This window comes from Hemibagrus wyckioides, linkage group LG28 (assembly GCF_019097595.1).
Source record: "Hemibagrus wyckioides isolate EC202008001 linkage group LG28, SWU_Hwy_1.0, whole genome shotgun sequence".
Lineage (NCBI taxonomy): Eukaryota > Metazoa > Chordata > Actinopteri > Siluriformes > Bagridae > Hemibagrus > Hemibagrus wyckioides.
This window is the reverse complement of record NC_080737.1, coordinates 7,914,891-7,939,480: the sequence shown is the minus strand read 5'-3', so window position 1 is coordinate 7,939,480 and position 24,590 is coordinate 7,914,891. Positions and strand designations below refer to the sequence as shown.

At 41.1% G+C, this 24,590-nt stretch overlaps 2 protein-coding genes and 1 non-coding gene across 4 annotated transcripts; all 3 read right to left on the bottom strand.

Annotated features, from left to right (window-relative positions):
* Positions 1-441: 441 nt before the first annotated feature.
* Positions 442-537, bottom strand: LOC131348799 (Z30 small nucleolar RNA). The gene has a single exon (XR_009203985.1). It is a non-coding gene; the product is annotated as a Z30 small nucleolar RNA (small nucleolar RNA).
* A 2,528-nt stretch (positions 538-3,065) lies between these two features.
* On the bottom strand, positions 3,066-7,491 carry orai2 (ORAI calcium release-activated calcium modulator 2). Of its 2 annotated transcripts, none has more exons than XM_058382624.1 (4): positions 7,317-7,491; positions 6,719-6,764; positions 5,666-5,901; positions 3,066-5,240 (listed from the first exon to the last, which is right to left on the bottom strand). In XM_058382624.1, the coding sequence occupies exons 2-4, from the start codon at positions 6,753-6,755 to the stop codon at positions 4,671-4,673; spliced, it is 843 nt and encodes a 280-aa protein (XP_058238607.1). In that variant the 5' UTR covers positions 6,756-6,764; positions 7,317-7,491; the 3' UTR covers positions 3,066-4,670. The 2 variants fall into 2 exon arrangements, with proteins under 2 accessions (XP_058238607.1, XP_058238608.1); XM_058382625.1 differs by lacking the exon at positions 7,317-7,491 and adding an exon at positions 6,899-7,276.
* A 1,198-nt stretch (positions 7,492-8,689) lies between these two features.
* Positions 8,690-24,498, bottom strand: bckdk (branched chain ketoacid dehydrogenase kinase). Its single transcript, XM_058382619.1, has 11 exons — positions 24,076-24,498; positions 22,568-22,636; positions 22,306-22,416; positions 20,160-20,207; positions 19,337-19,456; positions 19,151-19,249; positions 17,354-17,427; positions 16,022-16,150; positions 12,733-12,822; positions 11,553-11,708; positions 8,690-10,331 (listed from the first exon to the last, which is right to left on the bottom strand). The coding sequence occupies exons 1-11, from the start codon at positions 24,319-24,321 to the stop codon at positions 10,187-10,189; spliced, it is 1,287 nt and encodes a 428-aa protein (XP_058238602.1). The 5' UTR covers positions 24,322-24,498; the 3' UTR covers positions 8,690-10,186.
* Positions 24,499-24,590: the final 92 nt, after the last annotated feature.

The following is a 24,590-nucleotide window of genomic DNA, read 5'->3' as shown; positions in this document are numbered from 1 at the left end:
AACCACCTTCCAGCTTCCTGGCACCAGGACACAAACTAAACTGGATAGAATTGACTCTTACAAATAAATCATTAAAATAAATAAAAACATCTTGGCATGGTAGTTTTTCTCCATAACACAAAGACTCCCACCATTACATACTCAGGGCCAAGTGCATACACATGGAGCAAGTCCAACCTTGTAGAACTTCAGCCCAGAAGAGCAAAAATAAATTTGAGCTGCAAGCACGGGGATGTAGAGATCACCAACAGAAAGTAATTCAAGTTGAAGGTTCACTCAGCAAGCCTAAATATAGCTGTTCCCAGATCCATGACCTGCTGCTTCCAGAGGTCCACAACAAGCGTTCCCCCCGAGATTTCCCCCATGATGCTTATTCAGCGTCTGGAATACACACACAGAAGAAAAAGTTGCAGAAGGATAGAACAAAGACGCTCGACACTGCAGCTCAGAGAGAAGATTAAACACAATCAGACCCTGGTCAGAGACACCAGAAGGTACCAATACCAAGTCAGCCATGTTTCTTTACTCATCATAGCTGCTGCAGAAATAACACTGGTTTTGCACATCATGCAAAACGAGCAGTGAAATGCACAACCAGATTTGTTTAACATGCAAACACAGAAAGCTCAGGAAGACATCAAGTTCACAACACCCACAGGTCTAGGCACAGTAATGGGTCTTAAAACCAATTGAAGCATGTGTTCTCAAGATTACCTGCTAAAGCATACTTGCTTTTTCTCAAGAAGGCCACAATACCAAGAGGTCTTTTTATACACCTGGCTTCACTCTTTCCCTCATTAAGATTCATTAGGCTTCACCTGACTATATTTAGATATAATTAGGAACTGAGCAATCCGTCCATCCAATTTTCTGTACCGCTTTATCCTACTCAGGGATACGAGAGATCTTGGAGCTTATCCCAGGCACTAGACGGGGTGCCAATCCATCATGGGGCATAATCTCACACCTATTCACACACTACAGACAATTTAAAGGTGCTTGATATTAGAGATCAACCTACAATGGAGTGGGAAAGGAAACCTCCAAAGAATAGGCAAAGGAATCAAATCCCCTGCTGTGGAGGTTCAGATGTGTTCATCACTAAGCAATCACAGTCGATTCCAATGATTTCCTTTTGGAGATACACTATATTGCCAAAGGTTTTAGGCAATATAATTTTAGGCTCTTCATTAAATTCAGGTGTTTGTTTTGTTGGCCCCTTAGTTCCAGTGAAAGGAACTCTTAATGCTTCAGCATACCAAGACATTTTGGACAATTTCATGCTCCCAACTTTGTGGGAACAGTTTGGGGATGACCCTTTCCTGTTCCAACATGACTGCACACCAGTGCACAAAGCAAGGTCCATAAAGACATGGATGAGTGAGTTTGGTGTGGAGGAACTTGACTGGCCTGCACAGAGTCCAGACCTCAACCCGATAGAACATCTTTGGGATGAATTAGAGCGGAGACTCACAGCCATTCCAAACCCGGGACGTCTGCCTTTACATGCACATGAATGTAATATGGAATTGGTCCGCCCTTTACAGTTATAACACCTTCAACTCTTCTGGGAAGGCTTTCCACAAGGTTTAGGAGTGTGTTTATGGGAATTTTTGACCATTCCTCTAGAAGCGCATTTGTGAGGTCAGGCACTGATGTTGGATGAGAAGTTCTGGCATACAGTCTCCGCTCTAATTCATCCTCCACACCAGAGTTTGGTGTGAAGTTCCTCCACACCAAACTCACTCATCCATGTTTTTAAGGACCTTGCTTTGTGCACAGGAGGGGTGTCTCAAAACTTTTGGCAATACAGTGCATCTCTGGTGATATCTGCTTTATCAGAGTTGACACAAACACAACTGAGGGTTCAACAATACAGTGCCTAGTCCACAGTAAACAGATTTGGCTTTGTTTGCTATTTTGTTACAACTAAATTAATAGCTTTGTAAGTTTAGATTAATAAAATAATTCAGTTAGCTTCAGCTTTACTTACGTGATTAAACCACCGTGTGAAAGACAAAATGAACACAACCTACGGTGAGGATTCTGATGTAATGTGTGTTTTATTCCTGTTGTAGCATCAAGGATTGTTGTGCTTTTTGGCTCGGCATTGTTGTAAAGAGAGCTTATTTTAGTTACCGCTACCTTCCTGTCAGCTCAAACCTCAATCTGACCACCCCATTCTCTTTGGATGTTTTTGTGCATTATTCTGTATAAATTCCTTTTGGGTTTTTTTTGTGTTCGGAAAAAAACAAACTAGTCATCTAGCTTTGAAAACCAGGATCTGAATCATGGCACTTCATCCATAATCTAAATGCACCCGCTTTGAGCTAAAAAAGAAGGCGAATTTGATCTGGTCTCCAAGGAGACAGAGTTTTCCATGCATACTGAGTGACTGTGCTTTCACTGCACCAGCTGTCTCGGTGCCAGGTTCAGATGTTACGTCTCATTTCGCATACGCCGATGATCAAGCGCTAAAAAAAAATTTGCAAAGTCACCTCATCGTTTGTAGACCTAGTCTCTATATAGAATATTATATATATATATATATATATATATATATATATATATATATACACACACCGATCAGCCATAACATTATGACCAGCCCTGACCCCTTGAGGTATGGACTCCACTAGATCTATGAAGGTGTGCTCTGGTATCTGGCACCAAGATGTTAGCAGCAGATCCTTTAAGTCCTGTATAAGTCCTTCATAGGCCCCACCTTGCAACTTACAGGACTTAAAGGATACTTTTAATAGGTACTGGTCACTGCAGACGGGAAAGAGCTGCAGTTTTGGAGATGCTCTGATCTAGCCGTCACAATTTGGCCCTTTGTCAAACTCGCTCAAATCCTTACGCTTGTCCATTTTTCCTGCTTCTAACACATCAACATTGAGGACAAAATGTTCACTTGCTGCCTCTAATATATCCCACCCACTAACAGGTGCCATGATGAGGAGATAATCAGTGTTATTCACTTCAGTAGTCATAATGTTATGCCTAATCAGTATAAACAAATGGAACGTAAGCATTTAGTATTCACCAAGCTTTTGTGTGATGTATAGAAAGTAAACAAAATAAGGTGTTTATTCGACATAAATTAACATACAGGTTTTTTTGACTGAATGTAAAACAGACATGCAACGTGACAAGACATTCGTTATAGATTGTGCATGAGAAGAAGACGTGTCCACTTTGACAAGGACGTCTAAAATCACGTGAAGATTTTTAGTGATGTTTACTGCTTTTTTTTAATTTTGGTCAATGTTTCCTCTTCAGGGCCTTTGGCACTAAGTGGACATCAAGTGATATGTACAGTTTTAATATCAATGGATAGAGTACATAAATGTTAGTTTGTGCATTGATAAACACCCTACAGTTACAATCCCGACAAGTGAAGGACGCACATATTTCTGTTGTGACACGTATCGTATCGTATCGTATCGTAATCGTTGGTTTGGGAAACACGACACATCTACTCGTCGTCCGTTACACTACAAGTGCACTTTCTACGTCTCGTTTTTGAGATAAGGCAGGCAGTTGTTGGTCAAAAAACACTTTGGAATGTTGTCCTCGTGTCTTTCTGTTAAGTAAAAGTTCAGAGAAAGCATCTTGAGCGTAGGGGATGAAGATGAGCTTGGTGTCGCCGGGCCCAGTCGCGTCTCTGAAGTGATAAGTAGCAGCAGTTGGGACATGGGACTGTTCAGTCAGTATAAGACGCTGGGCACAAACATTTTTCTAATGTAAACCACTTGTAATGCAAACTGACACAAACACTGTGTCTCTCTCTCTCTCACATTTGAAAACCACACTACATTAAGATTCTGCTTTGTGCTTCAAACAGACTGCTTTAGAAATACTGAAATGTGCACTATTTTTTGTAACGGTTAAGAGATTAAGACTAAGCATATCAGTTGTTATGAAATGATTCTATAAAGTTATTTAAAAGACCAACATGGGACTGCTGAACTTTGACACAATGTAAAGGGTGAAGACGCCTCTGTGTTAAAAAAGCGAAACAAAAAACGTTATAGACGTAACACTACATTGTTCGCAAAACAAGAACCACACACATTGTTGCATATCTGATGCACTTCGGCTGTGAGCCTACACAGCTTTACTGCTCACTGTAACGGGAACTCCTGTGTTCTTTGTATCACATACTTGATCTGGGATCGGTTGTGACAGACCTCTAACAAACAGGGGTGGACAAATCAGTAGCTCGGTGCTAGGACATTTCACGTTCATTGTTTTCGGTGACCTTTAGCTTATATTGGTTTTAAACATATTGTGATACATGATTTAAATCATTCACATCTCGTAATTTAGCATTATGTTAGTATGACATGTCCACCCCTGTATAAAACACCACATAGCTAGCAAAAAGGGGAAGTGAAGAGTAAATTATAGATGGTACTGCTCCTATTGCGCGTCATTTGGGTTTTGAAGCATGGCAACAGAATCTGACAGAAACTCATTAGAAAAATCAAGCAGAAAAAAAGCCCTTGGTGCAATTCTGTAAACAGGCCACATACGATTTGTTGCGTTTGTTTTTAAAAAAAGAAAAATGCAGGGAAAAAAATTGACAACTAGCAAAGGTGCATATAGGCGTTAAGATAGGGTGACCACTAAGAAGCAAAAAAAAAAATCCCTGAAGATACTGAAGATCAGACGGCTTGTAGGCCACGCTCGTGGCCATCCAGCTGCACCTTGATCTTGTGCAGCTCTTCGATCTCCTGGTCATGGCGCTTGGTCTTGTGGCGCACCAGCGAGCGATAGAAGTGCACAGTGAATATGACGAAGATGAGCCCCACAGGCACCATGATGATAGTAGAAGCGAGAGCAGCCTGCCACCCGCTGTGGCCCGGCTCAGGGACAGGCACTGTCGACACAGGTGGTCCCTCCGCCCCTGGTTTAGAAATCGTCCCAGAGTCCACAGGCAGGAACTTGATCCAGCACAGCAGCACAACTTCGGCGAGGAAAAGCAAGATGCCGAGGGCCGTCGAGAAGCCCCAGGCCAACTCGATGTAGTGGTGCATGCGCTCGTGCGGTGACTCGCACACTGAGTTCAGGTTGTGGATGTTGCTGACTGCCTCCACGTTGGGCAGGATGCACGTGCTGATGAGCAGCGCAAACAGGTGAACAGCCACCAGCACTGTAGTGCACACGCTGAAGCCCACAAGCAGAGCACGCGGGTAGTTGTACTGCACCTCCAACTGCACTTCCACCATGGCTACCTGAAGGGAGAGTATGGAACATTTGAGAGAAGGTTTTCGAGACATGCTTGTGAACTCAAATAACAGTCGTGAGGTGTGACCAGGGGGAAGAATGACTTGTTTTCATAGTCTTGTGCGAGATACAGCACTAATCTTAGAACTACGACAGGGATTTTCATACAGAAAGGAATAAATAGTTATCAACATACTGAAATAAAAAGCTGAACCTCATTTGATTACATTGTTTTATTCAGAAGATTCCCATTGTCCTTTGGAAGACTTTGTTCTCAAAAATAACACGATGAGTTAGATGCTTCCTGAAATCGTTGCTGAAAACCTGATTACCTTAAAAGGTCAAGTTTCTACAACCTACAAAATCAAAACTCAACAGCCACGGTGGCTTCTCTCATAAAATATGAATCTATCAGTCACGCATGCCTACTGACCATGGCGAAGCCGGACAGCAAGGCGGACGTGCGGCTTGACGCTTTGAGCTTGGCCCTACTCAGGTAGAGCTTCCTCCAGGAGAGTGCCTGCACAGAGTGATGGTTGGAGGTCACCAGCTCCAGATAGCTACGCCGGACCCAGTCCCGATAATCCATCCCTCCACCGTCCTGGAGCCGATCGGACATCCCGGTTGTGGACGGAGCCATGGGAACATTGAGTTCGCTGTTCATGGCCACTATGCAGAACAAACAAACAAGCAGGATCACACTTGAGTTATACTATAAGCTACCATTTGTGCTGTAATACCCAAATGAGAGTTGACAGCATAAAATTATATAAACCCAGATGTCCAGTCTTATCTGGAAAGGGCCGGATTGGGGGCGGGTGTTCGTTCCAAGCAAGCGGAAGCCACACCTTCTTACACAGTCCACTGAAAGCCAAGATCAACTGATTAAACAGGTGGAATTAGGTGTGGTGCCTGCTCGACTTGACCAGCCGTTACAGATAAGACTGGACGCCCTTGGTGTAGTAGCTTGATTTGAGCTATTTATCATCTACATGTGGGGGAAGTGGTAGCTTAGTGGTTACGGTGTTGGACTACTGATCGAAAGGTTGTCAGCTCAAAACCCAAGTCCACCAAGGTCTTTCTTGGAAACATGGTCAGTGTGGTATACACATGCATTTCAGATGAATAGACATCACCCACATGATACATGTCTTTTCCCACAGAAGAGTGAGACCACTGGGCAGCATGATTGTCGCCCCAATGGGACTGTATTATTGTCGGCTGCTGTTCTTATTTTAACAACTACATGTAATAATAATATCAATAACAACATCTGGAAAAGTCTACTGATTTGCTCTCTGCATGGAGTTTATAAAAGATGAAGATTGTTGGCTGATGTAAATAAATAAGGACCGGTCCTCCTCATGGTTCAAGAAGTACAGAAACTTAATTTATTCATTTAAATTGTGTTGAAAATAGCTTTAAATTATTTCACATGTTCATTTCATTCAGAAGCCTGGACTGTGTCTGTAATGCTGATACTCACACGGCTGGGTTTCGCCTCCTTTATGGATAGCGTTCATTGCACATCTCTGAAAGAAGAAACCTCAAATCAGTTCGTTATGAAGTAGGAGATTTATATACAAATAAACCGTACAAATAAACATTATCGCCGTGTCAAACATAAAAATGAAATGAATTATTATTATTATTATTATGAACGCACCACGTTTAGTCAGCTGTCAGAGAGACGCTTTCCCATAACACTCGCCACGTCAGAAAGGAATAAAAAAGAACCATCACAAGCTAGATGCCTTATAATAATGTCTGCTTTTACATTTTTGCTTTACAAACAGACAAACAAACAAGGCTCTTTATCAACTTGAGGTAATCAGTAATTTCCGGGCACGGAGTGATAAGTGACGCTACAAATCTATAGAACATACACCTTTATTAACATTTAATACAGACATCGGCTGCGTCCCAAATACATCCTTCACTCCTACACATGCTCTCTATAGTTTACGACATTGTATAATTCCTTTGCGCCCTACGTAGAATTATTATGACTAATAGACACCCAGCCCGACCATCCCAGTCGAGATTCTTCATAGTCACGCTTTTTCTCGCGATGACTCACTCACCTTCTGTTATGGATGTCTACTGAAGAATCTTCGCGTTCACGCAGAAAAAAACAGAGAATTGAGTTTGCTTTTTTTGTTTGTTTGCAGGACAGACATGCACGGCGAGTCCCGGTGAAACTCAATCGACCCTGCGATATTTTTGTTTCCGTCTTTATAGGTCCTCCTCTTTTTTGGGCTTGGACAGGTCACGTGACACGCGTTTGCCCATCTTAGTTGAACAGGAAATCCCCCCTCTCGGCGCTTTAGCAAACGCGCATGCGCGTTAAGCTTCTCATGCTCGTTAGTCAGGTTTTTTTGGTCGGTTTTCCCTTTAGGGGATGTCATTAGCTTGGATTTTGTAAGAAGGAAATAAATGTGCTTGTGCTTGTCTTGAAAGACTTTTCTCTATTTAACTAATAAACATTATAAAAGAAAATGCCGTAACATAAGGCCATGTTCCACAGGAGGGCTATTGTAAAATGTTAAATACACTCCCAGTGACAGCTTTATTAGGCACTCCTTCACTGACCACACTCTGTCAACATTAACACACACACAGTTTGGTGTAGTTTATAGTTACGGACTGCTGCTAAAAACAAATTGCCCCTTTTACCACATGTAGTAATTGAAAGGGACGATTAAAATACCACTACAGATAGTAACAGTGTGTTTGGGGTGAGGTTACGTTCTGAATCAAACTTCAACAAGCACTACAAGCTCAAGGAGATTGATTTGATATACTATATCCTAAAAATACCATAAAGACAAAGTCTCACCCTTAGTGAAGGTTTTTAATGACAAACATGTGTAAAGGAAGACAAAACAACAACAAACTCAAACCTGGACAAAACCCAAGCAAAAACAGACCAAAAAAAAAAAAAAAAAAAATCAACTGAATCCAAGGTAGACAGAGTCATTGTGGAGAAGTGTGTGTGTGTGTGAAGAAATATGACCTCAAATACATTTCAGTCAATCAAGCTTAGCTCCGTAGCGTCTAAGAAAAGTTTGAAATCTGACTAGAAATATTACATCTTTAACATTTCAAAGTATAAACAAAAGGATCCAGGCCTCAGGGCTGGAAAGACGGCTAGGTCACGTCTTAAAAATAGATCTACTCCTTATGTGGAAAGTTTGTAGAATTGAATTCATTTCCCATGTTGAATCTCTAGATACGGAGCAAATACTTTACACCACAGCGAAGTCGAACTCTCAAGTGCGATTGAGCAGAAGATGGGATTAATATCCTACATTATACATTAATCTACACATGGACTTGTGTTGTAATCGATGATATGATGTTTTTCATGAGACATTTTGGAAGAAATCTCCAGCGTTTTTACTTGAAAACACTCAGAGGAAAAGCTTTAGCTGGGCATTTTTCAGACACTTTGCTGTTTCTTAGGAACACTTGTTTTTATTAACTTCAACAGACAAATATAATGAAAGGCTGGTGAGAGGAGAACCGTTTCGATCGGTTAGAACACATCACTTTGAACAGAAACGATAACAGGAACTCATTTAGACATTTGCCAACATTTCACTGGAACTATAAACGAATCAATTATGCAAAAGTATAATGTATGTAGAAGAGGAATTAAAACGAAGACACTGGCTCAGACTCAGAACAGTATCTCCGTTTGATTATTCTCCTTTAACCGTGCACTCCTGCATATTCCAAGGTTTTCTACTTTACTTGAAATATCTCTAGAGACACGGTTTGGACTAAAGGTTAGTGATGGAAAAAAGAAAACCACAGATTAAGCAGATGGTTGCTCAATCTGGATTTTTTTTTTTTTTTTTATAATGCCCATAAACTATGCATATTTGGCATCTATAAAGGGGAAATAAAATAAACAAACAAAAAACAGCAACAAATAAAAATTTAATAAAAATGATCCCATCCTTGACTTGACATCATTCTGGACACCTCACACCATCATTTGGCCATGTGCAGATTAGGTCATAGCTTTGTACACAATAATGAAATATACGTAGGTTCGTCAGTAATACTAGTCTTTACCCTGTAGAGGGCAAAATCGGACAAAAAACAAACAACGAAAAATACAAACGTCAGTCCTTCAACATGCATGTTCTGACTACAATATAATTTTTACTCAGGCCATTTCTCAAATAAAATCCTCCATAGGTTCAAATCTGTGTTATACACTACAGTCATTTTCCAGTGGTGGTAATACAGCCTGGCCTGCTGTGATTAATGCTATTATATTAAACCTAACCTGAAACTCCAAAAACGTCCTATATTTCACAACTGACTACTGGAATGTGAGTTGAAGCAGGCCACATATACAGGAGGACACCTGAAGAAGAGGATCTTCAAATATGAATAACTGTTACTTCAGTATACCTTTTAATAATCGAAAACCTGGAAAGAATGACAAACAGGACATACACTCACAAAAAAAAAAAAAAAAAAAAAAAGACCCTGAATTTTTTTTTAAACATTGTCTCCTAAATAAAAACAAAAGCTTGTGGGGAGAAATATGTGAATTTTTCAAACAGTAATAATTCCACAATGGGCTACTCAGGCTAGTTGTTTCTGTAAGGCTGTTGATACGGTTACGTTCTGCATCTGTACCCATGAGCACCATCACTTAGTCACCGCAAAGAGCTGCAAGCCCCTTCATGAGTTCAATTCTTATCCAAATGTGCCATCTTCCAGATGAATTTCTCTTCTGTAACTTCAAAATTCTTCTCTAAAACACATTCAAGTCTTTTTTCTTCCTTTACTTCAGATGCTTTCATGCAAAAAAGAAAAAAAAAAGAAAAACGGACAGGAAGCAATGTCAGTGAAGATGAGAACAATGAAGCTTCTAGGCCTTGGGTGGAAAATACAAACTCTCGTGGTGATTGGCGGGATTACGGCTGCTGCGTCACACCCGAAAGCTCTCTCCTTTCCCGTCGATGTGGCGCAGGCGCAGGTAGACGTCGGTGCCGATTCCCTGCATGGACTGAAGGGCCAGCGAGCCGCCCAGATATTCAGCGTATGCTCTGGAGGTGGGCAGGCCAAAACCAAACCTACAGATACAGAGAGATTTAGATTAGATATTGTGCATAAAATAACCAGGGATGTCAGAATATAAGCTGACGTATTACACCCTATGAGTGTATCCAAGTGTAGGACAACAAATCATGACAATAGCAGAAAGTCTGGAGAGAGAGACACACAAACAGTCAGAGAGAGAGAGAGAGAGAGAGAGAGAGAGAGAGAGAGAGAGAGAGAGAGAGAGTTTAACATAGAAGTGTTGGAAACCTTACAGGCATCAGGGATGGTTTTGCTCTAACATGGCAGTCACTTTTTTCTTATGGATGTGCATAAGGTACACAGAGTTTGTGAATAATAATAATAATAATAATAATAATAATAATAATAATAATAATAACGTTCATGTTACACCTGCCTCTCAAATGTGTATAATTTCCATATAACTACACAAGGCCTTAGTCAGGGCAAAGAATATTCATTTCTATATGGGGGGACAAAAAAAAAAAAAAAAAAAAAAGGGGTCACACAAAATTTATATTGTTAGAGGTCAAATTTGGGGGCTACTTTCACTGGTCTGCTCCAGTTGCCCAAACAAACACTGTGTTACTCCAAAATAAACACTTCTCTACTATATTTCTGTACAAACTGTTTACATCTCATAAATCTCTTTTCTTATTATTTGTTCTGGCGACATAGTGATAAGGTTTACATAAAACATACAAGGGAGTACCAGAAAGCTCCTTAATCAAGAACATGGAGTCTATTTAAGAGAATACATGTAAGTGCAGGTGAGGCGAGTCAGTGCTGACTAAGACCCGTATGTGTTTTTGTTTTAGATCAAGCTGTGCTTTGAGAAAGGCTCACAGTAAGGGGGCAGTGTTGTTATGAAATCACAATCACACCAAAGCCCTTGCAGTTAAACCGGTCTATACTGGATCGGTTTGACCCGAGTGCTCAGACCACCGAGGCAAAATCATATGACTAGAATACAACTGTCCTGCAGATTTAAATAGCTCCAGTGAATGTCTGCATGATGATACAGTTTGTTAGGCACCGAATATAGTGTCGGACACATTGACGAAAGCCACAGTGAAGAATACACCACACAGGAAAGAAAGTCCAATGAGGACTTAAATGGAAAAGCAACAATGAACACTGTTTGAACAATACAGTAATCAGCTTTCGTCTGACTGTCTGCCTAATAAGCAGGTTTGTTACTGTAATTATGTAAGGCTGGTAGAAAGCTCGCTCACCCGTGCATGGGGCCTGACTGAGGGCCGCTGTTGGTCATGGTGTTGAAGAGGTTGCTCATGCGCGGGTCCTGCGTGCTCTGCTCGGCCGTGCTGAAGTGGTAATCCATCACTTTATCCATGATGCTGTGAGGGATGCCTCCGCCCCGGTCCGAGATCCTGCACGAGAACAAAAACTCAACAAAATCAGGGCTGACTCTTGGATGAATCTATGGAGTCTTATACACTAAACTGCCAAAAGTTTTGGAACACTCTTTCAAATCATTAAATTCAGGTGTTTTTTCAGGGGTTGAGCTTGGCCCGCTAGTTCCAGTGAAAGGAACTCTTAATGCTTCAGCATACCAAGACATTTAGAAGAATTTTATGGTCCCGACTTTGTGGGAACAGTTTGGGGATGACCCCTTCCTGTTCCAACATGACTGCACACCAGTGCACAAAGCAAGGTCCATAAAGACATGGATGAGTGAGTTTGGTGTGGAGGAACTTCACAGATTCCTGACCTCAACCTGATAGAACATCTTTGGGATGAATTAGAGCGGAGACCAGCCTTCCTGTCCAAAATCAGTGCCTGACCTCACAAATTTCACTGGAACTAAGGGGCGTCCCAAAACTTTTGGTAACGTAGTGTATTCGCGTCTAGGTTCAAAGAGGTTCAATGTTTAATACGCCAGGTGGCTCTCCAGCAGAGAGCTGCAATGAGTCCAGGTGGACATTATGCTTCGTTGCTACAGAAGTGCCATAAGTAGTTAAAATGCTGACTAGGTCATGGTCCTTGTGTGTGCGCTCGTAAAATACAAACAGATCTTCTACTGTCAGCACTCGACACGGCTTGCCAGTGACAGTGCAACTCCAGTTAATGGACTACTTTCTACTTAATGGCTGCATTCTGTTTCCCTTCCCTCAAATAAACACTTAAAAGGTTAGAGAACAGCCTCGATGCTCAAAAGGAGTCATGCTGGGTCAGGGAAAAACAAACAAGAAAAAAAAAAAAAATACATATTAGTTCAGCTATACAAAGGAACAATGCCAAGAATCAAAGGCTTAAAGCATTTCGTTTATTTTTTCCCTTTTAATGCACTACCAGAGCAAACAGATAGCTCAAGCAAAAAAGCTACAAAATACGGTTTTTTGTTTGATCATACGTAATGGAACAACAATGTACCCTTCAAACACACGCACTCACCGTATAACAAAGTCAGTATCGTTGTTAGCGATGGTTACCACTACGTCCGGGACGTTGTAAGGAGTGTCCAAGTGGCTCTCCATCGTGGCCCTAGAAAAGCAGACACAAAACACGTTTTAATTTATGAGGATTAAACGAACATAACACAAACACTGTGGCACAACCATAGGGCATTGAGTTTACTAGGACTTTACATGTGAGGAAAACAAGAGGGTAGTGGTTAGAATGTTCAAATACACTGCTTAGGGATTACTCATGTCTTGTAGGAACTTCCAGAAAAGAACACCTTCGCTTTCACTTTTTTGCTTTTTCAGCACACTTTGACAAATTTCTATTGTGAATACAAACAGATTCTTTCTAACCACTATTATTTTCTTGAGGTTCCCCCACATCTGTATTCCAACGTGTCAGCTTTCTTCTGGCCTAATTTTTCTTTGTTTCACATTCCTTCTCGACAGCGTGCCAAGACACTCCTCTGTCGTCTTCTTGTCCCTCATACTCCACTGCGGAGTCTTAGCCAAGCGTCTGTTTGTCGTTTTAGTTCAGTATGCATCTTATATTTTCTTTATCCTAAGCAGGGTTGTAGTAGGAAAATCCTAGAAAGGCTGTGGGAAAGGTGGAAGAGCTTAGCAGCTCTCTAAGGGTATTTTCCAGTAGTGGGAATTGGAGAGAGAAGAAAGAGCCAAGAATAGGTTTGTGTTGGTTGAACAGTGCCTCAGGACAAATGCATATAAAGAAATTCTGTAGTTGCAGGTGATAAGGAATATTCACTATGGTTATTCAGAACAGAACATCCAAACATTGACCATATCAGAGGACATCTTACTAACCAGAACAGTTACTTCTATAATCTTTTCATTTCCCCTGTACTGTCTTTACTCAAAACTGATGCCTGTAATTCTATTATGTCCATGCTTAGATGCCTAATGACCAGGACATGACAGGTTTTTTTTTTTTTTTTGGTACCCACATCAACACATCCTCCTCATTCTCAGTCTGTGAAAACGGACAACCACTCTCTTATGGGCTGTGGCATGTCACCAAGGAGATGCTGTTCCTTCCAGAGGCAACCATTCTTCACTGAACGACTTGGGAATGATCAACACATACCAGTTTTCATACCAGATTAAATGAACATGTCCCATATCCTCTAAGGCAGAAAAACAAACAAGCCAAACCGGTTATTCAAACACGTTCATTGCTAATGAAAGGCAAGCATGCTCTGTATGTAACAAATGAACAGATTAAAGTGCGTCTGTAAACACACTGGCTAAACCTCTGTGCAGATGTTCGTTTGACGGGATAATCGCAAGCAGGGATTGTTTTGGAGTTTCTACACACGATGGCTAGGAGCTAAGGACCAGCAGCTGCACAATTAAAAAATAATTAACGCACGGATTGAAACCATTTCCAAACAGATCCAAAATGTGAAGCCGTTAAGGTGTTAGACTATTAATCCTGGCCCTTGAGCAAGGCCATTAAACCTCAACTTCGCAGTTGCATAAAGGAGATATATGCAAGTTGATCTGGATAAGCTCATCTTCCAAATGCCTTGAATGTAAATGTGTTTATGTAAACCATCTTCTAGTTTGTCGCATTGTCTCCATTTATGTTCAGAGGTTCTGCTCCTAGCACGCATCACTTACTGGGCTAGAGAGTCAGCAGCTCCTTCAGCTTATTGTGACTTTTGTAGCTGCAGTAATTACAATTCATCAATTTGAGCATGATTCAAGGTCCTCTGTTTTTGAATTGCTACAAACAATACAGGTGTGAAGACACCCACCAAAACCTGACCAGATATGGAGATGAATCCATGCCAAAAGTTTTGAAAGAATTACACCGAATAAGCCATAACATTATGACCACTGACAGGTGAGGAGATAATCGGTGTTATTCACGTCATCATGGCACCTGTTAGTGGGTGGGATATATTAGGCAGCAAGTGAACATTTTGTCCTCAAAGTTGATGTGTTAGAAGCAGGAAAAATGGACAAGTGTAAGGATTTGAGCGAGTTTGATGAAGGGCCAAATTGTGAGGGTTAGACGACTGGATCAGAGCATCTCCAAAACTGCAGCTCTTGTGGGGTGTTCCCGGTCTGCAGTGGTCAGTATCTATCAAAAGTGGTCCAAGGAAGGAACAGTGGTGAACCGGCGACAGAGTGATGGGCAGAAACGGCTTATTGATGTGGCGAGCAAAGACCGACCCCTGTGATCCGATCCAACAGACGAGCTACTGTTGCTCAAATTGCTGAAAAAGTTAATGCTGGTACTGATAGAAAGCTGTTGGAATACACAGTGTATGACGGATCAGGGCTGCTTTGGCAGCAAAATGGGGTAAAATCATAATGTTATGCCTGGTTGGTATATACAGTTACAAATGAAATTTGCTTGACTCATCAGTCTGACAATAAGCAAAGAAAAGAAAAACAGGATCTGCTTTTGAATCTTGTAGTAATCAAAAACAGATGTCCAGATATATAAGTAAAAAACAAAAACAAAAAACCCAATGTTCTCATGGGTGTACAGTTAAATTCCCATTCCTAAATTTGACATTTTCCTCCACATAAACTCCACATTTTACAGCGTTTTCGTCATTATTGATAACACTTTTTATCCCTTTATAGTTACATTTAACAATCTGAAATTGGGTGGGGGGAAAAAAAACCACCTTCTGTTTTGAAAATGTTCCCATGGTGTAAAATGGTGGCATGTGACAAAGCGCTGATGCTGGAGACTCCTTAAATAAACATATCCCTACAGAAATCTTCCCAGGTCAATCGCACGAGTCTGTGGGAATTAGCTGTTATTATATAACTGGTAATGAATTACATGAATCAGCAGTAGTAGTATTTTTAGCAAAAGGTTTTAAACTTCTGGCACGATATCACATGACGTCTTGCTGTGATACAACTGATCCAAGCAAGAAATGGCTCAGATAGATTTACTTTCCTGTGATCTCTTCTACTGACTAACAATGGATCGCTTATGCGGTCTGTCCTGGTCAGAAAAAAAATACATGGCACACAGCTATTCAGGTCATGAAGCAGAGGAAGAGACCATGTGAGCTCAGCAATAAATTCAACAGAATACACTGCATAAACATTACTGATTACACACACACTTTCAAACCCACTGAAAGGTCTGGTTTAAATACCAGATGTCTAGATTTTCCTAAACTAGTCACTATTTAACTGTAAGGTCAGTTTTCAATTTGAGTTACAGCACAGAAATCTCATTTGAGAAATGTTCATAGATACAAATAGATTTAGAGTATTGATCATGGTGTTACCTCATGGCATTCTTCAGTAGCTCGGGCAGGATGTAGTCCAGGGGAAGAGGGATGAATGGGAAGCGGGCAGCCACGTGACCATTGATGCGAACGCGTGGAGAATTTCCATACTGGTGCTCACACAGTCTCCTGTGAGGGTCACAGAGGTCGTTAGGATTGAGGATTCACCCCAAAACCAGACAAAGAGTTTCAGTGTTACTAACAGGAAAAGTGGGATTTTGTTTAGCTCTATAAACCCTAACATGAGAAAGCTTTCTCGTTCTGCTTGATTGTGCAGGATTGAAATGTCTGCCTTTTTTTATCCTGGCACTGAGGGAACAGAGTGCTGGAGTGCTTGATGAGGTCTCTAGCTCACACAAAAACACTACACACACAGAGAGCTCTAGAGAACACCATCACATCCAGCTGGAGGGGAGTGATGGAAGATGGTGAAACTCAAAGCTGAAGATGATCAAAGTAGCAGCATGACATTTGCATATCATGAATGTCTGCAAACTTGACAAGCCAGAACGGCTAGAACTGGCTCGTTTTCAGAGCGGCGCATTCGCATAGGAAAACACAATAACGTAATCTAATACGATTATTAATAAAATAAATACGCAAATTCAAAATGAGCATTTCAAATGAAGTCTACACAGACGCTGAAAATCCTGATTTCTGATTGGCTGCTCACAACTCTGGAATGTAACCATGGCAATGAGCACAAATTGTTCAGGTCCGGATTTCACCTCGACCGGATAAAAATAAGACTAAATAAGGATTTGGAAAAACATTCAATGTTTGAAAATATTGAATAAACAAAGAACAGAGGACCAGCTCCCTTCAGATGCGAGTTTCCTGGATTCAAAAACCTTAACAATTATTCCAGGGTTTTTCCTTCTTTCTTATGAAGCCATTTGCCAGCGTGTGAAGAATGGGACACCATGAACCTGCCATAAACTGGAGATGATGTATAGAAAATCTGTGAGCTTCATTCTGCTTTCCTCTTTCTTTATAATTCCTCTACGTTTGAATTCTGTTCTTGTCCGTTCTCCAGAGAGGTTGAATGAAGGGCTTATTTAAAAACATTATGAAACCTACAAACTCCAGAGCTTTAGTTCTTAGCCAATATTTATTTAACCTGATAAATGCTCCGTGTTTTTAAATCCTTCATAAACAACTGATATCCCCCACCATTGAACAATCAAACGGAGGGACGCTGACCACCTGGAATGAACTTTAAGGTTTGTCCTTTCGGTTGCATCCTAATCAGAGCAACACTCACAATGCAAATACAGGAGTGTGTAAGGTAACAAATCAGACAGGGAGATAAAGATAAAGAGACAGACTCACCTTGCAAAGTCTACCCACTTCTCGATGATCTTTTTAGGGGACAGACGTCTGCAGACAATGCCCACGTAGTCGGGCTAAAACAAAGCAAACAGTAGCTTTGTTAGGAAGATGCAAAGATTTAAGTGGATTAACACTGCCTCAGAAAGCTGATTGATCTGTTTAATCATTTTAAACAAATCTAAAAGGCATCATTTCATCAGTGCGGGAAACAAACAGCAAAGTCAGCAATTTGGTTACTGTGTTTGCTTAAAGACAACAAAATGAACATAATGCTCTCCCACATCCCTGCTTAGATTCATCTGCAGCAATCACTTTAAACGACATCATCGCAGTCAGTAATCATCCAGTAAAGTGTAAAGACCTTGGCCTGCCTCAATGTACACTCACAGTGTTTACAAACACCACAAACAGATTTCACCTGCCCCTCACCCACTCTCAGCTGCTAACAAACAGAAAAGCCTGAATCATCTCACCAGATTTTTCAGAACTAAATAAATCAAAAATCACCCAAAAGATAAAAGCAAGTTCTGGTTTTGCCCAAATATATATATATATATATATATATATATATATATATATATATATATATATATATATATATATATATATATATATATATGTTATTTACTAAATAAAGTCAAATAAATCATGTGATATTTAACAGTAATGCCTGAACTCACTCCTACAGTTAAGCTAACCTAGCTTAAACTTGCTAAGCTACGTTAGCAGCTTGCTCTTTGATTGAATTCAAATCATTTTACCTGGATGGTTGTACTTTCTTATACACGTTACTGTCGAGTTTAAATTTCTTATTTTTATTACATTAACAGCATTTAGTAGAACTTCTTATCCCCTAGAGTCTCTGTTAAACACATTCACATGCTAGCTCACTAGGTCAGGGAGTAAACGTACTACCATTTCGTAAAATCACCCGTTCTATGGAATTTGCATCAATAAAGAAAATATGGGGAAAAAAAAAGGAAGAAAAAGTGAGCCAGTGCTTTTTAATGCCAATAAAATTTGTTTTTGGCATAGAAGTGAGTCAAAATAACTTCCACTTCAGTTTTTCAGACTTTACCTCATCGTTTAGTTCGTGCTCCTGGCTGTCTGTACACTTAAAATTAAATGTTTATTTTCAGTGTCAGTAAAGTTATGTGTAAATGTTTGAAATCTTTGATTGCGTTTCTGCAAACTTCAGAAATGTCGAGGGTTTTTGTTGTTCACCAGTAATGTGTTAAGCATGTTACTAACACTGGCAGATGAAGAAAATACCCAGAGGAATGTGTCCACAACCTCATCACCCATTACAATGAGCAGTTTGACCCTTCTGTAAATAATTCCTTAATCCCGAGGCTAATTTGATGTCACAGTTCCACGATCACAAACTCATTACAGGTCTTAAGCAGCAACCTGCTTGTTTTCCCTCAACTCAAACCTGCTTTATCTATGACTGTGTAACTGAGATTACAGAGTAAGCAAGAGGTGTATGTGCTAAAGAAAATGTTTACCTGTGAATGTTACAGTTCTGTAACGTTTAAGACACATCCAATAACTATACAGTAACCACAGAAAACATGTTAATGATTCACAGCTTAAGTTTACACAAGCGAGAGAGAGGTTTGCTCTCTGAATCAGCAAAAGTGCCAAGTCACTGCAAAAGGCCATTTATATTTAGACGTTACATTTAGGTCATGGAGGAATTGGGTATTACTTAACACCAGGTGTTAACTCTCAAGGATTTGCATTTGGCTTTTATTTATAGACTAAAGACAAATTGGTGGAGTAAAAGAAACCTACATTTTCTTCATGCAGGGCGAGATGGTGTGTGGCCAGCATGCGAATGCCCAGACGAGACGTCAGTGTGGTGTCCAGGAAATTACGAACCAGCGTCTCATCCTAAGATATTTAAACAAAAATTAACAGGGTAAAAGAAACGTTACACGTCCGTCAAGGAATAATGGCACTAGATGGACGGTTTTATACCTGAATGTGTTTGCGACACTCCCTAAATCCTTCTGCGAGCAGGGTGACCACATCTTTATGATCATCGAGGAGCTGCTGAACAAGCTTGCTGTAGCGAGCTTCTGTGTCTTGGTCTGTAATCTGAAGGAAGAATTAGAGAAATCATAAAAAAAGAACTACAAACTGACATAAGAAATGCTGAAAATTGCATTAAGCAATCCTTCCTGAATCTTAATTTAACCCCTGCCCATGCCTTCAATAATAAAAAAAACAAAAAACAAAAAAAAAAAAACACTGTGGACAAACACAAAGTGGTGGGGGTGGAATCAACCTCTGATAAGATGATAATGTCCAAATAAACACAACTGTTCAGGACTTTTTACAGGATATATTGGGAAACCAGATTTCCTAACTTGTCAGGAAACAAACACACGCTTGTACTTAAATACTTCTTTCCTGAACTAACTAAACACCGGACCTTGTGTCTTGTTAAGGCATTGCTGGCAATGCAAATAATTATTCTCAGAAACTTGCCAATTCTTCTTACTCAACATGTCCTCGAAACTTTCAAGAACTTCATGAACCCTTCATTACCCCCCACCTTAACTGCCATCATGACTAAAAGCTGTCTTCTGTGCATTGAGCAAGACTGAAAAATCTCCTGAGTAAGCATTTTGCAACACGGGATTAGGTTCTGTTCTGCTCTTACAGTTATCCCGGGTTCCTGTCTCTGGCCACAGTGACTCTAGGACATGGGGTAGTTATAGAGCAGCTGAAACCAGACTGGTGAACTTGACTTAACCTTTTTGCTGGGTGAGTGAGATAACGTTGAACAGGTACTTACTGCTGGAAAATCACTCAGCATGTGATAGGCCCGGATATAAAGCTCATGCTGTGGGAAGGACAGAGAGAGAAAGAGAAAGAGAGAGAGAGAGAGAGAAAGAAAGAAGAAAAACAAGGAGGGGGTGTTGGGGGTTAGATCCAGATGGCAGCGTTCCAGCAATGTGCACATGTGTTCAATGTTCTCTAGGACTTCCAGGAACTTGAATAAAAGGAATGAAGATGCATATATGAGGCACACTGTCTTCAGAAGCCATATCAGGGCAACCCCTATCTGTATACATTTACGTATATGGTATGCATGTGTGTATTTATATGTAGTATATATACACACACACACACACACACACACACACACACACACACACAATCCCACAGATGAATAGCGAGCTCGCTCTTTTCCTAGAGTGTCTCACTCGCTTCGAGAAGAATGTAGGTTAGAGTTCACTGCAAGGAGAGACTTTCATTGTAAACAAGCTGAAAGCCTGAAAAGGAGGAGCCTGAATGTGGAGGAAGTGGTTTCCAAAAAGCCTCATGGCATATAGTAAGGCCGCCTGCTAAATCAACTAAATGTATGCCATTCTGAAACGAATCAGTTGCATAAAGCAAAGTCACATCTCTAAATAACGTGACTATATAAAAGAAAAGTGCACTACAATTCAGTTCATCGTTGTTCAGCTAGCTCTGCGCAACAGTTACTCACTTCATAAGATCTGGGTTATAAAAACGTGCCATAAATGGTTCTGAAAAACAAAAACATATGAAAGTAGAAGTTACAGGAAGGAAGGCAGTGTGTATATGTACACACACACACACACGCACAGTATCTCACAAAAGTGAGTACACCCCTCACATTTTTGTAAATATTTTATTATATCTTTTCATGTGACAACACTGAAGAAATGACATTTTGCTACAGTGTAAAGTAGTGAGTGTACAGCCAGTGTAAATTTGCTGTCCCCTCAAAATAACTCAACACACAGCCATTAATGTCTAAACTGTTGGCAACAAAAGTGAGTACACCCCTAAGTGGAAATGTCCAAATTGGGCCCAATTAGCCATTTACCCTCCCCGGTGTCATGTGACTTGTTAGTGTTACGGGGGGGGGGGGGACCACTAAGGACATGGCCAGAACCATGTCCTGTGGTCCGATAAGACCAAGATAAACTTATTTGGTTCAGATGGTGTCAAACGTGTGTGGCGGCAATCAGGTGAGGAGTACAAAGACAAGTGTGCCTTGCCTACAGTCAAGCATGGTGGTGGGAGTGTCATGGTCTGGACCTGCATAAGTGCTGCCGGCACTGGGGAGCTACAGTTCATTGAGGGAACCATGAATGCCAACATGTACTGTGACATACTAAAGCAGAGCATGATCCCCTCCCTTCGGAGACTGGGCCACAGGGCAGTTTTCAAAAATGATAACGACCCCAAACACACCTCCAAGATGACCACTGCCTTGCTAAAGAAGCTGAGGGTAAAGGTGATGGACTGGCCAAGCATATCTCCAGACCTAAACCCTAAGGTGGGGGAGCACAAGGTCTCTAACATCCACCAGCTTTGTGATATCATGGAGGAGTGGAACAGGACTCCAGTGGCAACCTGTGAAGCTCTGGTGAACTCCATGCCCAAGAGGGTTAAGGCAGTGCTGGAAAATAATGGTCGCCACACAGAATATTGACACTTTGGGCCCAATTTGGACATTTCCACTTAGGGGTGTACTCATATACACAAAAACATGCACTTGCACAGACAGGTGTTACTGATCAGGTAACCAAAGAAAAACTATTAACCCCCTACAGCTATTTGAGGATGTAAAGGATTATACTAAACAATAACGCCTTGGATTCTTAGGACAGCCAATGACAAAGCAGGGCTCACGGTTGTAACTTTGAAACAAGTGTACATTAGTCCTCTCAGATCTGAGGCTGGGGCTGATTTCTTTCTTGCCCAGACTGTGGAGCCAAACAGGTTTTAGACTGAAACACCAACATTTAATGTCCAGTGTTGAGAAATATGTAAGCCTTCTTCACTGCCACATCCAAAACATCCGTGGTCAACTACGATAGCAGTATGATGAACATGAACGAGGTGGATTTTACTATGTCAGGTGCTGGCACTAAAATCACAAAGAGGTTTTACTAAGCACTTACCACTTGCAGGATGGTGGGGTTACATCCGATAATGAAGGGCAGGCTGCGGAAACCTTTAATACGGTGAGCGATGCGCACAGGCAGCTCTTTATGTAGGTATCTTGCGCTGCTCTGTAAAACAGCATGGAATACATGACGGTGATGACCAAGTGCTCATCGGAAAAGCATGGAAAGTTTTAAGCCAAATAACATAGCATAATGAGCATACACAGAATTAACAACCCAGACTCAAAATAGCTTTTAATTAGGAGGTTGCACTTACCAGGATATGGTTTCCATCTGGAGATTTGCCGGCATAGAGTAAGGTGCCAGGTGTGAGTCTGACAGAAGGCTGAGAAAAGAAAACAAGGGGTGGAAACATCAAGCAGTCATAATTGTAAACAACAACAACAACAACAACATCATCATAGTGCTTCAAAATACTTGATTCTGATTAGTCAAAAAACTAACTTGTATGGTGGACAATCCACATATAAGGGGGATTTCTATAGCATTATTTAAAGGAGTCTCCAGTGTTAGAACTTTACAATTGTGAGAAATGTAAGTGACAACACAGTCTTCTTTTTTCAATCCTTATATAAAATCAGTCCCTATAAATTGCCTTGACGCGAGTCAAAACCATAATATTTTAAATATTCACGTTATTCGGACACTGTTAAGTCATAATTATGGTCAATGTTAACGGTTTCATACACAAAAACAGCTCAATTAGTCTAAGATTGTAGTTGTCCTCCATTGTTGTTTTTCGACACAAAGTGATGATCACTTTGTCATGAGACTGTTTATCACAACTGTTGTGTATATGAGAACAGGAAATACTGTTCTTCTGTAATGTCTCACAGCACTGTAATTGTTAGTCCACTGTTATAGTAGAAGGAGAACATTGCGCTCCAGGTCATACCATTATTCAAAAATACTGGACTATGAGAGTAGCAGCCCTCCACTTGAGCATTGCACTGTATCACACCACCCTGACATGCAGGATTTTTGTATATTTGCAAAGTTTGTGTTTTATTCCTCGTTTATACGACACGCATTTTTTTAGGATCGTATACACAATCAGAATTATCAAAAAAGGATCAAATCTGTGTCACCGATTCAACCTAATAACAAATACACTATACAAGCAGAATGTTTACCTATCAAACAGCTGGCAAAAACAAAAACAAAGCCTCAGTGCTACTGGTGCTGAAGTTCAGTACTGATATAAAGATATGAAAGGAATAAGATGATAAGAAGTGCCAAGTGTACTAAAACAAAACCGGTATTGAAATCTCTCCAGTGCTGACGCTCTTATACTCATTAATGTGAAAGCCTTTAGGTGACATTAGGTTGCTTAAACCCTCACACCCTGTGTAGATCACCGAGACAGGGAGCAGAGGGCGGTATTTAGGAACAGGTCCAGGTCTGCTGTCCTTGTTTTGACCTCATAATTGTTGACATTAAGACACGTTTCAACTGGAAGTCAAATGAGGACTCGTGCTGTTTCCATATTATACACTAAACATAAAAGAACGGACACGAATGTTTAAGACACATCTGCAGCCTGAGGCGCTTTAAGGAGACACAATCCATATGATGTCAAAAGATCTGGAGTCATTTGGTGCTAGGTGGCTAGCTAAGTAACACGCGTAAGGCTAACCTGGCTGGCTAGCTAATACTAGTTAGGTCACGTTAGTACTGCTTGGTAGTCTGTGAACTAACAACAAGGTGATGTAGCAGTGACGCTCACGCGCAGGCGAGCTGTTTATCTTGTTAGCTAACGGTCACCTTTTCCGCAGACACATCAATAGCAGACTGGTTGTAGAAAGACGTGACGGTTTTCGATCTCTCTCTTGCCAGCTCGGAGTAAGTCGACATCGAGGACGTGGACCGGAATCTTTGTTGAATGCCGTTTTCCACAGCAGGTGTTTTTGTGGCCGATGGGAGCAGCCGGAGTCCGGTCATCCTCGCAGCTCCGCCGCCGCCGCGGCCCAACAGCAGCTCCGCTGCTCTCCACGCCACTCTCCGCCGCATTTTCTCCTTGTTACCTGAACAAGCTCAATTCGTTCAACCCGCTTCCCCGTCTCCTCGCAAACATACGCCCAAGCGCGGCCTACCAAGCCATCTAAAGGCTGTGTCTATGTGCACAAAGGCACGCACCGACTGCTCCGCTCCCACAGCGAAGCTAAACCCTCTCTAAACGAGTTTCAAATGTCGGCTGCTTGTTTTGACTAAAAAAAGCCACCCATTAGCCAATCAGAAGCCAGGAGCGCTGGATAACCACGCCCTTTAGACAATCACGC